Source organism: Gracilinanus agilis, chromosome 3 (assembly GCF_016433145.1).
Source record: "Gracilinanus agilis isolate LMUSP501 chromosome 3, AgileGrace, whole genome shotgun sequence".
Lineage (NCBI taxonomy): Eukaryota > Metazoa > Chordata > Mammalia > Didelphimorphia > Didelphidae > Gracilinanus > Gracilinanus agilis.
In genome coordinates, this window is record NC_058132.1 from 137204909 (window position 1) to 137220321 (window position 15413).

The window sequence follows — 15413 nt, forward strand, 5'->3', positions numbered from 1 at the left end:
GAAGCAATTGGGGGGTTTTTGGTTTTATGTAGAAATCATAGTGTTAAGGTTAAGAGATTCATATCCTATTTCTAAATCCTATCTCCTGCCCTGCTTCTCCTCATAGAGTAAGTAAATTAGTTGTATTAGACTGCCTCAGGCTTTCAAATCACTGTCTGCAAATAGTTGACCATGACAGTTTATTAATACAGCTGGGCAATCAAAGCTATTAATACTCAATACCAACGTAGTCAGAGCAATTATATTCATATCATTTATTATACCAGTTTTAATTTACCCCATTACAATTGTCCCTACTAGAATTAATATATTTAATACAAGTTTTAATATACCTCATTACAGCTTCCAGCCCTCTATCAACCACTAGTCAATAGCTTAATAACTAAAAGATTATCAATACAGTTTAGCTGTATCAATACAAGATGTTATTCAATTATTCGAATAGCTGAAAAGACTACATGGCACATTGATGATGTCTTTTGTGGTCTTGGCCAAAGAAAGAGCCAGAAGAGTCTTTGAGTGCCTTTGGAGTTACTGATCTTACAATGTAATTGTAAGGACAAAAACTTCTCAGGACCCTGGAAATCAATCTGGTAGAATTTAGATAAAGACCACTCTCTCACACAGCATATATAAATAGACTCCCATTAGATACATAACTTTGCTACAAAAGACCTCATCACAAACAAATTAGGAGAGCAAAGAAGAAAATACTTTTAGCAGAGCTTCACAGAGGTTAAATGCACAATTTTTTAACTTAAAATTTAAAAGTTTTTGCACAAAAGCATTGCAATGGGGGAAAATCTTTGTTTGTAGTAAGTTGCTCTGAGAAAGGTCTCATAAACAAGTCATATAAGGAACTGATTAGAGATTTATAAAAACAAGAGATGTCTCCAATGCCAAATAATATGAACAGGCAGTTTTCTAAAGAAAAAAACCCAATATCAATATTCATGAAATATAAATATATGAAAATTTCTTAAAATCATTGATAATTTGAGAAATGCAAATTAAAACAACCCTGAAGTTCCACTACATACCCATCAGATTGACAAAGATGACAAGTTAAAATGACATTTTTAGAGAAACTGCAGGAAAATAAGTACACTAATTTACTGTTAAGGAAGCTGTGAGTTAGTCCAGCTATTCTAGAAAGCATTCTTTCCCACTGACCACTAAACTGTGTTAACTTTTTGACCCAGTTATAGTCAGTTTCAACCCCCAAAAAGATTAAAGAAAGAGGAAAAAGAAATAAAACTATTTGTATCAGCTTTTGTTCTTGTTAAGAACAAAGATCTGGAAACTAAAGAGGTACCCATCAATTGCAGATGGCTATACATATTGCGTTATGTGAATATGATGGAATATTATTGTGAAATAAGAAATGATAGAAGAGATGGTGTCAAGGGAAAAAGACTTGGACTGATGTAGAATGAAGTGAGCAAAACCAATAAAACAATTTACAATGACAATAATTTTGTAAAGAGAAGTAACCTTGAGTTTTGATTATTACAGTGACCAGTCACAATTCCATAGGACTGATGATGAAGCATGCTATCCATTTCTTGACAGAGAGGTAGTGAACTTAAGGAAATAGCCAGTGTGTGGATTTGTTTTGCTTGACTATGCATTTTTAGTAAAGGTGCTTTTTTTTTTTTTTTCCCAGTTGAGGGTAGGGTGAGAGGGAGAGAAGACTAATGAATGATGAAGTAGCAGAAAAAAAAAAAGAAAAAATCTTTAAGCATTCTTTTTGTTTGTTTGTTTAAATTTAGAAGAGTGCAAAGGAATAGCCAAAAGGACTCACATACAAGCAGGACAATTTTGAAAGTTATATATTGATTTATTAAGACTTTAGAATTTATTAATAAAAGCAAGTCATTGTAGTCTACATAGTACATACAATCCCCTTTTTTCTGTTCATATTATTTGGTATCTTTTAAGTTTAGAATTAAAGTTTTTTAAAAACTAAAACATTTTTTAAAAGAAGGGAAATACTATTTGTTCTTAATAATAAGATGCATGCACATAACTTCCAGGAGAGGAAAATACATATTTGGGTTTCAAATTTTTATTTTTTTAATTTTAAATTAATTAAGAATATTTTTCCATGGTTACATGATTCATCTTCTTTCTCTACCCCCTTCCTCCCCACTCCTGGAGCTGATGAGCAATTCTACTTCTATATTATTACTATTTGCAATAGAGTGATCATTTAAAATAAAAATCCTCAATCACATACCCATTGAATCATGTGATCCATCATATGTTTTTTTTCTGCATTTCTACACCCACAGTTCTTTCTTTTGATGTGGATAGTGTTCTTTCTTATAAGTTCCTTAGGATTGTCCTGGATCGTTTCATTGCTACTAGTAGAAAAATCTGTCACATTTGATTGTGCCATAACAAATATCTCTGCATACAATGTTCTCCTGGTCCTGTCCCTCTCACTCTACATCAATTCTTGGAGGTCTTTCCAGTTCGCATGGAATCTTCCAGTTCATCATTCCTTTCAGCATAATAATACTCTATCACCATCAGATACCACAATTGGTTCAGCCATTTCTTAATCAGTGGACACCTTCATTTTCCAATTTTTTTGCCACTATAAATATGGTTATAAATATTTTTTGTACATGTTTTTTCCTTATTATCTCTTTGGGGTATAAACCCAGCAGTGGTATGGCTGGATCAAAGGGCAAGAAGTCTTTTAAAGCCCTTTGTGCATAATTCCAAATTGCCATCCAGAATGGTTGATTCATTCACAACTCCACCAGCAATGCACTAGTGTCCCAATTTTGCCACATCCCCTCCATAATTTATTGTTTTCCTTTACTGTCATATTGGTCAATCTGCTAGGTGTGAGGTGGTACCTCAGAGTTGTTTTGATTTGCATTTCTTTAGTTATGAGAGATTTAGGATACTTTTTCATGTGTTTATTGATAGTTTTGATTTCTGTATCTGAAAACTGCCTATTCATGTCCCTTGCCCATTTATCAATTGGGGAATGACTTGATTTTTTGTACAATTGATTTAGCTCCTTATAAATTTGAGAAACGAGACCTTTGTCAGAGGTTTTTGTTACAAAGATTTTTTCTTGATTTGTTGCCTCCCTTCTAATCTTGGTTGCATTGGTTTGTTTGCGCAAAACCTTTTTATTTTAATGTAATCAAAATTATTCATTTTCAATTTTGTAGTATTCTCTGCCTCTTGCTTGGTCTTAAATTCTTTCCTTTCCCATAGATCTGACAGGTATACTATTCTATGCTCATTTAATTTACTTATAATTTCCCTCTTTACATTTAAGTCATTTAGTTGTTCTGAATTTATCTTGGAATAGGGTGTGAGATATTGATTGGGTTTTAAATTTTAAGTTGCTTACAATCAATAATAGAAATTAAGGAAAAATTTCATCATTAAAGTCTTTCTCATATGATTTTTTGGTTTGTTTCAGATCTGTGGAAAAAGATGAATTTGGCCGAGATTTGTGACAATGCAAAGAAGGGGAGAGAATATGCACTTCTTGGAAATTATGACTCTTCAATGGTATATTATCAGGGGGTAATACAGCAAATTCAGAGACATTGTCAGTCAGTTAGAGACCCAGCTGTCAAAGGCAAATGGCAACAGGTTTGATAATCTTTTCTACATTGTAGACTTTAATTTAAAAATTTTAATGTTTTATGTAAAGTTGGTATACATATAAAAATTTAAAATTATTTTTTAGATGTCCCTTGAATTTCTTCACAATATCCAAGTCATTGCTAATTAGTTGCTATTTGCGATAATAAATTTTCACGAGACATATTTGAGAAATTTTTGGTTCCAATTGAATTTACTTTCTTTTCTTCTTATTTTTCCTTGTTTTAATTGGCTTAATTGTGATTGATTGTGTATTTTGGAAATATATACTATTAAAAATTATTTTCACCTGCAACATCAGAATTGGTGGTATTATATTGCCCAAATAATTCTCATAGATGGGTTTAATTAGGAAATATTGTTTTGACATTTTATTTTATTTATTTATTAAAATAATTTTTTTTAAACCCTTAACTTCTGTGTATTGGCTCCTAGGTGGAAGAGTGGTAAGGGTGGGCAATGGGGGTCAAGTGACTTGCCCAGGGTTACACAGCCAGGAAGTGTCTGAGGCCGGATTTGAACCAAGGACCTCCTGTCTCTAGGCCTGACTCAATCCACTGAGCTACCCAGCTGCCCCTTGTTTTGTGATTTTAAAAGGAAACATAAGACATTTAGTTAATTGGCTTTTAAAATAATTATTTTATTTTAACTTTTGTTCCTTTAATATATAACAAGTTTACCTTCTTCCCTTTTCCAAAAAAAGGTAACTGCTACCAAAAAAATCCATATCACAGATGCAGTAAATGCAGTGACAATGCAATTTTTATGAGACTTATCCCTTAAGAAATTTTTCTTGTCTTGTGAAAGATTTTGTACAAATATAGTGAATGAGACAGTAATCTAATAAAGGAATTGCAGTCAATTTGTTTTTGTCTGTTGATTGTACAATAGTACAAAATTAATCAAAATTTGGTAATTAATTTTTCCACCAACTCTTTTAAAACCTTTTAAAGTTAAAAGAACAATGTCAAGAGTTTTAAAACATTTTCCATTAAAATAATATGACTTTCAAGCTTTAATTCAAAATTTTCCATTTGGCAGAAATGGATGCTTTGAATTGAGCTTCAATAAATTTGGTTTATTTTCCAAGTTATGGTAGTACTTTTTTAGGTCAAATTATTTTGGTTGGAGAAGTTTTAGTCAAATTAGATTTCTATTGCTTATACTTTGAGTACTTTATCTGAATAATATTTATTGTTTGGTAAAGTGGCCCTTTTATCATTTTGAAAGAGTTATTGTTATTCAGTAGTGTTCCCAGTCATGTTCCACTCTTTGTTACCCCATTTGGGATGTTCTTGGCAAAGATATATTGGAGTGGTTTGCCATTTCTTTCTCTAGCTCATTTTATTGAGACATTCAAAGTTCAGTGACTTGCCCCAGTTCACAGAGCTAGTTGAACCCAGGAAGATGAGTCTTTGTGATTCCAGGCCCAGCACTCTATCCACTGCTTCACCTACCTGCCCCATATCATCTTATTTCTCGTTTTTTTAAAAGTTGGCTTAATTAGGCATATTTTGACATGTCCATGAAATTTTTGTGTTTGTCTGTGAATTGAGTATCCAGTAAGGGGAAACTAAGGGAAAGCCAATATATGACTCAGCAAGTTAGTTATTACAAGATGGTAGCCATGAAATAAGGTAAATAAACAACTAGGGTAAGGCTTTTTGACCCAAGCCTTGTAGTATGAGGCTTGCCTGGGGTAGGTAGAAGAGTTGATTATTTTTCCAAGGGCTGGGCTTGCTATAAGATTTGTTTTATAAAATCAGTTTCATGAGACCAGTCAGAACAAGAAGGGCGGCAAGAGTTTGAGTAGCTTCCATTGGGTCTAGTCCAACAGAGAAAGGTGAATTGGAACAGGGTTGAACAAAAAAGAAAGTAGCTTTGGAGTCCATGGATAAGGAGTCAATTTTAGAGTTTGGGAAGGTCTGGGTAGATTAGAATAGATTTTCTTAAGCTTTGACCAATACGTTGAAGGTGAAATGTGAACCAGGATGGCTAAAATCAGGCATTGTGTTGTCTTCTACTCTTGAATCTCACCTGTGCCCTATTGCCATTCATCCCTTGCCAAACTTCAGGCCTAGATTATTACTATTATTCATGTATTCTTTGCTCCCACCCATATATGGCTTAACAGAACTGGAGGAAGCCACATACCCATGCTGATTTGGTACATTATAAATTTATGTTCTCTTAATTTCAACTGAATCTTAATTGCAGCAATTCAGTCATTTATTCCTTCTCTAATTGATTCCTTATCTTATTCTCCAAAGAAGCCATTTCAAATTTTGTCTTTTGCCTTCACTTCTCCTATAACCTCCTGTACTCTCTTTTTTCCCCATCTCTGACAATGAGGTAGCCCTTTTGGCCAAGGTCAACCTCTCGTGTCCTTGTTCCCATCTCCTGTTGACTTTTCCAGACAACTAGAGCTTCTGTCATTTCTCTATCCCCATAATCTTAAAAAGAAACCAGCCTTCATTAAACTTGACTGTTCCCTCAAGATATTCTTTTGTATCTAGTATCTCAGTCAAACTCTTGAAAATAACTGTCTAGAGGAGGACAGAGTCAAGGTGATGGAGAAGGTACAGGGACTTATCTAATTTCTACCAAATTACCCTCCAAAAAACTATGATATAATATTTCAAAATGAATTCTGGAGCAGGATAAAACGTAAAGTAATTTTTCAGCATAAAACATCTTAGATGACATGCATGAGGAATCTAGTACAACAGGTGGAGGTAGAGTGCAGCATGAGGGGGCAGGTCCCACTGAGGCAACAGGCCTTGGTTGCTGCGGAAATAGTAGCCAAGGCTTCCAGAACTCTCTACCACAGTTGGACAATAGCTCAGAAGATTACAGGGTATCCTTACTTCCTCTGGGTATAAAACTCTTGTTGCGTTGCTTATATGCAAAACCAGCGCACAGTCTTATGGCACAATTGCAAGGTGAGGAGGAACACCAGCATACAGTAACACTTGCAGCCACAGGGGAGCAGTGGATCCTGGTCACAGTTCCAAGGGGTAAAAGAGTGCTGGGGGTTACTCACAGGCTGGGAGAGTATTAAACATACTGCTCTTACATCAGACCACCTTGAAAGAACTGAAAGCAGATGGATTCTCAGTGCCAGCTCTGAATGCAACTGTTCAAAGATCCTGATGCTTGGAACAGTGTTCACCCTTCACCACAGTAACAGAAGCAACTTTAACCATTTTTTAAACTAAAAGAAAAGCAGGAAAATGAGCAAACAAACAAACAAACAAGAACTCAACATAGAAAGTTCTTTTAGTGACAGGGTGGACTCAAACTGAGAAGAAGACAATAAAGACAATATTGTTACATTCAAAGCCTCCAAGAAGAATATTAGTCTTAAGTCCCAAAAGAATTAATGGAGCTCAAAAAGGATTTTAAAAATCAAATATTAGAGGTAGAAGAAAAATTGGGAAAAGAAATGAGAATAAAAGAGGAAAATCATGAAAAAAGTCAACAGCTTTGTAAAGGAGGTACACACATAATAATATTAAAGAAGTTAATACCTTAAAAAAACAGAATAGGTCAATTGGTAAAAAAGGCAAAAAAATCCAAAGAAGAGAACAACACATTAAAAAGCAAAATTGGCCAAATGGAAAAAGATATTAAAAAATGCACCAAATAGAAAAACTTCTTGAAAGACAGAATTGGCCCTTTGGAAAAAGAGGTACAAAAATTTACTGAGGAAAAGAACTCTTTACAAAGTAGAATTGGCCCAATGGAAAAGGAGGTAAAAAGTTCACTCAAGAAAATCATGTCTTAAAAATTAGATTTGGCAATGTAAGAGGGAAAATTTAGGTATTTATAGATATATATTAAAAATATGTGGCCACCAGGAATCAACAATGTAGGTTGATTCCGTAATTAAATCAGACCCAAGTCAGCATCAAGTTGAAGAGTTTATTTACAATCGGTAGGTAAAAGTAGGAATAAAGAGAAAAAGGAGAGGCTAGTCCAGGCCAAAGGCCTGGACGGAGAGAGAAGAAGGTTACAAAGCTTAATAAATGAAGCTGTAAGCCACAAGGCCCAACAGCCAGATAGGCAGAGTTTAGAATTGGCCCAGCTAGGCCAAGGAAGTCAGCCTAACTTACCCACGTGACAATATAGAGCGTAATCTGTCTGTGGTCTCAGGAGATGCTTCTTCTTCCAGTTCGAGACGGCAACTGCCCCCACAGGAAGTTCACTCACTTACTTAAAGAGATAGTGTCTTTCATCACTTCCTGTGGTCCACCTCTAATTCAAATGTACAAATGGCAGTTTCTACATTGATTTGGACTGCCCAAAGGGCAGTCCTTTATTCTTGATTTGTTACTTATTGTCACGTGTGGGTAACTCGTCTCCCCTCCCCACTAAGGGAGGTGAGAGTGACATCATTAGCACGCCTGGGTTGAGTAGATTTTTGACTATTAATGGGATCGAGCTAATTCTATTTACACAGCAAGTGGAATCTAATAACTCCATGAGACATAAAAAAATAATCAAAGTCAAGAGAATGAAAAAAGAGAAGAAAATGTGAAATATCTAATGAGAAAAACAACTGACTTGAAAAACAAATCCAGGAAAGATAATTTAAGAATTATTTGACTATCTGAAAGCCATGATCAAAAAAAGATTTGAGACATGATCTTTCAAGAAGTTATCAAGGAAAACTGCCCTGATAGAACCAGAAGATAAAATAGAAATTGAAAGAGTCCACTGATCACCTCCTAAAAGAGATCCCTAAAGGATAACTCCTAGGAATATTGTAGCCAAATTCCAAAACTCCCAGGTCAAGGAGAAAATATTGCAGCCAAAAAGAAATAATTCAAATATTGTGAAGTTAAGAGCCAGTATAACCCAAGACTTAGCAGCTGCTACATTAAAGGATCAGAGGGCCTGGAATATGATATTCCAGAGGGTAAAGGTGCTAGGACTTTAAGAATCACTTACCCAGCAAAACTAAGCATAATCCTTCAGGGGAAAAATGGGTATTCAATGAAATAGTGGACTTTCAAACATTCTTGGTGAAAAGGTCAGAGCTAATTGGAAAATTTGATTCCCAAATACAAGACTCAAGAGAATTATATAAAGGTAAATAGAAAAGAGAAATAAAAAAAACATCAAAGGTTAAACTGTTTATGTCCTTAATGGGAATATGAAGATGGGATTGACTCCCCTTGCCTACTTTTAAATTTAATCAACCAAAAGTGTGGGCACCTCTACTTAACACTAAGTAGGGGAAGTCCACAAGCCACTTACTAAAGTGGGTGACAATGCCAGAAGTGATTGACCACCCTTTGGGCAGTGCTAAGCAAATTTAAAGACTGCAATTGGTCCCTGTAAAGTGGAGGAAGGGACAGGAAGTGATGTGAAAAAAAGGACTATAAAAGATGATGAACTTCCTGTGCAAGGGGTCTTCATCCTGAATTTTTGGTTTGAAGGAGTTTGGATTGGGACTGTAGCTCTTGGACTGCTTCTGGTAAGACTGCTCCTGGATCTTCTCCCTTTGGATCTTCTCCTGGTGAGTGAAAATCTGACCTTCCTTTCCTGGCTTCTGGAGAGATTAGTTCTGGAGAGGCCTCCCATTTTGGAGGAGGCTGTGTGGGTTGAACCCTTGCTTAATTCAACACCAAGTCCTCCGGCTGAGGGGTTAACAGTCCTTGCGTGGGTTGAACCGGGGACCAATGCAACATTTAGGGTGATAAGCTAGACTTCTTACTCTACCCTCTCTTTCATTTCTCTACTTTCTCCATCTTTTTTTATAAATAAAAACTGCTAAAAGTCATTTTGAATTGGGCTGTATTAACTTAAAAATTGGTGACCACAGTATTATCTTAAAATTGTTGTATATTTTAGTCAAACTCTTAGTTAAATTCCTTACAGGCAGATTATTCTTGTAATGCCAAAGAACTTTATCATTATTAGGATAGTTAGAAGGCGTATAGACAGGTATTAATTGAATATGATGGGATGATACAAAAAATAAAATAAAATTAAGACATGTGCAAAAGGAATGCATTTGGAGGAAAGGGAAAGGAAAAATAGAATGGGGTAAATTATTACACATAAAAGAGGCATTAAAGAGCATTTATAGTGGAGGGGAAGATGAGGGAAGCCAGGAGAAGAGTATTTGAACCTTAACTCTCATCATAATTGATTCAGTGAGGGAAGAAAATGCACAATTAATTGGGTATAGAAAGCCATCTTATCCTACAGGAAAATAGGAGGGGAAAAGGATAAGAAAATGGGGATGGGACTGATAGAAAAGAAGGCAAAATGGGGAAGGAGAGCTCAGAAACTAAATGGATAAGTAGGATGGAAAGTAATCTGCAATAATCATAATGGTGTAAAATTTCTTTTATAAGTCTCTCTAATAAAGACTTATTTCTCAAATACATAGAGGAATGAGTTGAATATGTAAGAATAAAAGTCATTCCCCAATTGATAAATGGTCAAAGGATATGACCAAGCAGTTCTCAGACAAAGTAATTAAAACTACTTTAATCATGTAAAAATGCTCTAAATCATCATTATTTAGAGAAATGCAAATTAAAACAACTCTGAGGTACCACTATCAGATTGTCTATTATGATAGAAAAGGAAAATGACCTAACTTGGAGGTATAAAAGGGGAAAACGGGAAAGATTATGGTTGGACTGGATATTTAAAGTTTGGTCCCCAGGAATCAATTACTCGATTTCAAAATAACAGACCCAAGTCAGGATGACTTTTATGGTAGTTTATTTATAATTAGGAAGGTTGAAGGTAGGGAAAATGAGAGAGAGAAACTCTGGCCTGGACTGGAAGCCCGAACCTATAGGGCTTCAGAGGCCCCAGCAGAGGGGGCACAGAGGTTAATTAAACAAGGCTTCTAGCCATAAGGCCTCCTCCAAGATGAGAGGCCTCTTGAGCCTAGAGCCTCCAGAAATGTCAAGGGAAGAGAGAGAGTGTCAGCCTAACTTACCCATGTGACAATTCAAGGGGAAGCAGTCTGAGGTCTCACTCAAGCTCCTCCAACGCCAAGTTCAAAAGGCAAAAAGCCCCCCACAGGAAGTAACCATCATTTTTAAAAGATAGCAGTTTTCGTCACTTCCTGCGTCCACCTCCAATTTTACATGGACAAATGGCAACCTCAACCCTGTTTTAGACTGCCCAGGGGGCAGTCACTTGTTTTTTATTTGTCATTTACTATCCCATGTGGGTCACAGACCTCCCCTCTCTCCACTTAATTCTAAGTTGGGTGGGGTGACATTATTCCTGGTGACTAAAGTCTAAAGAATGAATGAGGGTGAACTAATTCCATTTACACAGAGTGGATATGGGAAAGCTGGGACATGAATGCATTATTGGGGGAATTGTGAACTGATTCAGTCATTGAGAACAATTTGGACCAATGCCCAAAGGGCTATAAAACAGTATATAATAGCAATACCATTACTAGGATTGTATTCCAAAGCAATAAAGAAACAAAGAGGGGAAGGACCTATAAGCACAACAATATTTAAAGCGACTCTTTTTTTGGGGGGGGGGAATGAGGGGATACTCATCAATCAGGGAATGGCCGAGTACGTTATAGTATATGATTGTAAATGTGATACTATTATGCTGTAAGAAATGATCAGCAGAAGGAGTTCAGAAATATTTGGAAAGACTTAAAGGAACAGAAGCAGAGTGAAATAAGCAGAATTGGAATAACATTGTACATAGTGACAGGAATACTGTACAATGAACGACTCCAAATAACAGCTATTCTCAGCAATACAATGATCCAAAACAATCCCCGAAGACTCGTGATAAAAAATTCTATCTGCTTCCAGAGAAAGAACCCATGGAGTCTGAATCCAGACCAAAGTAAACTTTTTCACTTTCTTATTTTTTTTAAGTTTCCTCCACAAAAGGATTAATATGGAAAATTGTTTTACATTATTTGATTGCACATGTAAAATCTATATAATGAAGCTTATTATCTCAAGGTGGGATGTGGGTTTTGGGGGGGGGAGAGGGTATTTGAGATTCAATATTCTTTGAAAAATGTTAGAAACTGTTTTTATATGTAATGGGAAAAAAGAAAAGAAAATTTAATACCTTAAGAAAACAATTAAAAAAAGACTACTCTGGTCATCATCTCTGTGCATGGCTGAGGTGGTGGAATAAAAGTATAGGTCATGAGAGCTGAGGATGATGATGAAGGTGAAGTCTTCACTAAAGAATGATGTGGAGGAGAAGTCAGTGTGTTCATTGAAGCCCTTAAATGTGAGGGCAAGGGCTGGAGTGAAGAAGATGATGGTGAGCACTGAATATTAAACTTTTTGAGAATAAAATGGAAATGATCTTGGACATGGTAAATAACTCCAACATGATGATCTATTCAATGGAGTGAATTTCAGAGAAGGCGAGGATGCTGAGTGATAATGGCAGAGGGTGGGGATGAAAGCAGCAGTGGCAGAGGTTTGTCTGTTCTTCCTAATGGCCTACTGTGTAAGGTTACTTGAAAGATGGTCTTCCCAATTTTGGAGAGATTGGCTAGAGATAGGTAGTCTTCTGGAGTGTAATATGAGCAAAAAGAAGAGTGTGTGTGAATGAAGATGAGGGGAAATTTGTTAAGAATAGAAGAGGAAAAATTGAAAGTTTCATCATTAAAATTTCATCAAAATTTAAATTTTTGTAGGTATATATTCACCCAATTTCATTTCTTCTGTAACATCATTTTGTTTTCTATACTATTTTTCTGTTCCCATTTCTGTGGAAGCTAAGTTGAGTCTTCCTTTATAGATGAATGACCTCTAGGCAGCACAATCAGTAGGGTGTTGGAAGCCAGGAAAATTGGAGTTCCAAAACCATCTCTGACACTGGAAAGTCTCAGCCTTAGTTTTCTCATGTCTAAAATGGAGATAATAATAGGACCTGCCTTCCAGGGTTGTTTTAAGGATAAAACAGGATAATATTTGTAAAGTGCTTTGTAGCCTAAATCATTATATAGATAGGGTGCAATCAGATGGTACACTGGATAGAGCAGAAGACCTAGAGTTTGGAGGACCTCAGATTAGTCTCAGATACTTCCTAACTGGGTCACCCTGGACAAGTCACTTAATCATGTTTTGTTTGTCTACTAGTCTTTGCTCTTTGGTTTTAGAGTTGTTACTAGGACAGAAGGTAAGGGTTTAAAAAAAAAGTGCTGTGTAGCTAGGTAGCTGTTATTTCTACTTAATAATATCAGCTATACTAAAAATGACAATAATCCATAAATGGTATGGCTTGCAAATTATTTTTGAAGACATTGAGCCTAGAGCTCAAAATGAATTATAGTGAGGTATAAAGGAGATTAGAGTATGCCTTAAAGAAATGGCTTTCTGATTAAAAATAAAGTTAGATTAAATTAAAAATTGAAATGGAATTCACAGTGCTAAAATTTGGGGTCAGTAATTTTTTTTTAACTTTTGAAATTCATTTACAAAGCTGATTTAAAAAGTTTGGGAAATTTAAAAAAGTAGATCTAGGGTCAGCTAAGCAACTGTTATTGAATTGAATGCCAGACCTAGAGTTGGGAGGACCTATGTACAAATTTGGCTTCATACACTTCCTAGCTAGGGGGACCCTGGGCAAGTCACTTAACCTCAGTTGCATAGCCCTTACTGTTCTTTTATTTTGGAATATTCTAAAATAGAATTTAGAATCTAGAACTTTCTAGAATTTAGAATTTAAGAATAGAATCTAGAATTAGAATAGAATAGAAATTGAGTTTAAAAAATAAATTTATTTTACTGGAAATTGTTTTCTACTGCTCAATTTATTTATATTAAGTTGCATGTTAATGCTTACATTACCTTTGGTAGGTAATGGAATCATTAAACTTACTGTTCAAAGTATATTATTACAATAGGACTCCCATTGCAAAAGTTTCACAATTTGTTTTACTGATGTTTATTTTCATCTTGATTTGTTTTCGTTGTTACTCAGGATTAATATGTAAAATGAGAAGCAGAATGGGATACTATAGTGCCCAGAGTATAGGACTTGGGAGTCAGGAAAACCTGAGGCTAAAAATCATCCTTTTGGCATTTACTAGTTGACTAGTGGGGAAGTTAAAATTAACCAATCTTGCAGAGCTACGGGTAACTCTTTTAAGACTTACTTTCTAAATTAGGAAAAAAATTGGGATATTACAAAGCTTGATATATTGGTTGTCTGAATTAGATAAAAATATTTTTGAGGGTTTTTGAATATGTCACAATGATTTGCTTAGTGCAAAGTTTTATTTTTTAATTAACAGAAATCTTTTTTTCCCTTCCTACCCTTACCCCATTGAGCGAAGGGAAAGGAAAAAAATTCCTTGTCACAAATATGGATAGTCAAGCAAAACAAATTTCCGTATTTGCTGGGTTAAAAAAAAAGTCTCTTTCTATACTGGTGAGGCCATCCTCTTTCTGTCAGGAAGTAGGCAGAATGCTTTATCATTTATCTCAAATCATGGAAGGTCATTGAACTGATCAAAGTTCTTACAACTTTAAAAGTTATTTTAACTATTGGTAAACTATTCTCCTGGTTCTCTGCTCATTTCATTTCTCATCAGAAGGCTTTAAAATAGATTTTCCAATATTAATGTTATAGTGTAAATTGTTCTTCTGGTTCTTACTTTACTTTGTGTCAATTCACATAAGCCTTCCTATGTCTCTTTTAAGTCACCTATTTCCTCATTTTTTTACACAAAATAGTACTCTATTACATTTGCTCCCCCTTTGCAAAAAAAAAAAATTCGAATAGAACTGTACTTTTGGATGTTTTGTATACTTTAACATACTTAATATATGTTAAACATATTTAACCTTGCAAAATAAATGTTCTTTTTTTAAGGTTCGACAGGAATTGCTAGAAGAATATGAACAAGTCAAGAGTATTGTCAATACCTTAGAAAGTTTTAAGATAGACAGGCCCCCAGATTTTCCTGTATCTTATCAAGATGAACCATTCCGTGATCCTGCTGTTTGGCCTCCTCCTGTTCCAGCAGAACACAGGTAGTTTTTGATCCTTCATTCTATATTTTTCTGGTTCTTGTTATGATTTATGACTCTTTTTAAGGATGAAAAGGATACAAAGTTTGAAAAAAAGGATGGAGCAACGCTTTTTGTTTTATCATTAGCAAAAATACTTTTGTTATTCCATGTATACACATGTGTATATATCTGTGTATGTATACTTACATGTATATATTAATAAAATAATTTACCGTATATAGTTTGTTGATTTTAAAAAGATGCTGATGAGAAGGCGTGCTAATCATGTGTAAAAGTGTTATACCATCCACATTGCAAGCTTTTATAGGTAGTCCTTTTTTAAAGGCAAATTTTTCTTTGAGTATTGTCATTTAGCCTTATTTCAGAGGTATTTATGTGATAAAGAACTGTCCTGGGACAGTTTGTTTATCTGATTATCTGATATCTCCTTGGCAGACAAAACAGAAGCAAAATTAGAGTTGAATATTACTGCCTTTTTTCTCATAATTCATTTTCATCCCACCTATAGCGAGCAGAGGTTCTAGCTATTCTTTTTCTCACAAATATAAGACCAACCTAAACCAAACAAGTTTCCTATTTAAAATTTTGTCCTATTTCTGATGTCTTCTTGATGATGGTAGCCCTAGGTTTTTGCAGGCTATGCCAGTGGAATGCAAGTTCTATCAAATCATACCATGTTCAGTTTCTGAATGCATCCTGGAGACAGTCCAAGTATGCAAAGTGCATAGAGGCCCAAAGGTTGGCTTCTGGGTGGTAAAT

General features: G+C 35.1%; 1 protein-coding gene across 1 annotated transcript in view; it reads left to right on the plus strand.

Moving 5' to 3' along the window:
• The first annotated feature begins 3450 nt into the window (after positions 1-3450).
• Positions 3451-15413, plus strand: part of KATNAL1 (katanin catalytic subunit A1 like 1) — a 60770-nt gene continuing 48807 nt past the window's right edge. Inside the window, exons 1-2 of the mRNA XM_044666107.1 lie at positions 3451-3627; positions 14494-14654. Coding sequence (XP_044522042.1) covers positions 3466-3627; positions 14494-14654 — 323 coding nt within the window. The 5' untranslated portion in view covers positions 3451-3465. The remainder of the gene's footprint in view (positions 3628-14493; positions 14655-15413) is intronic.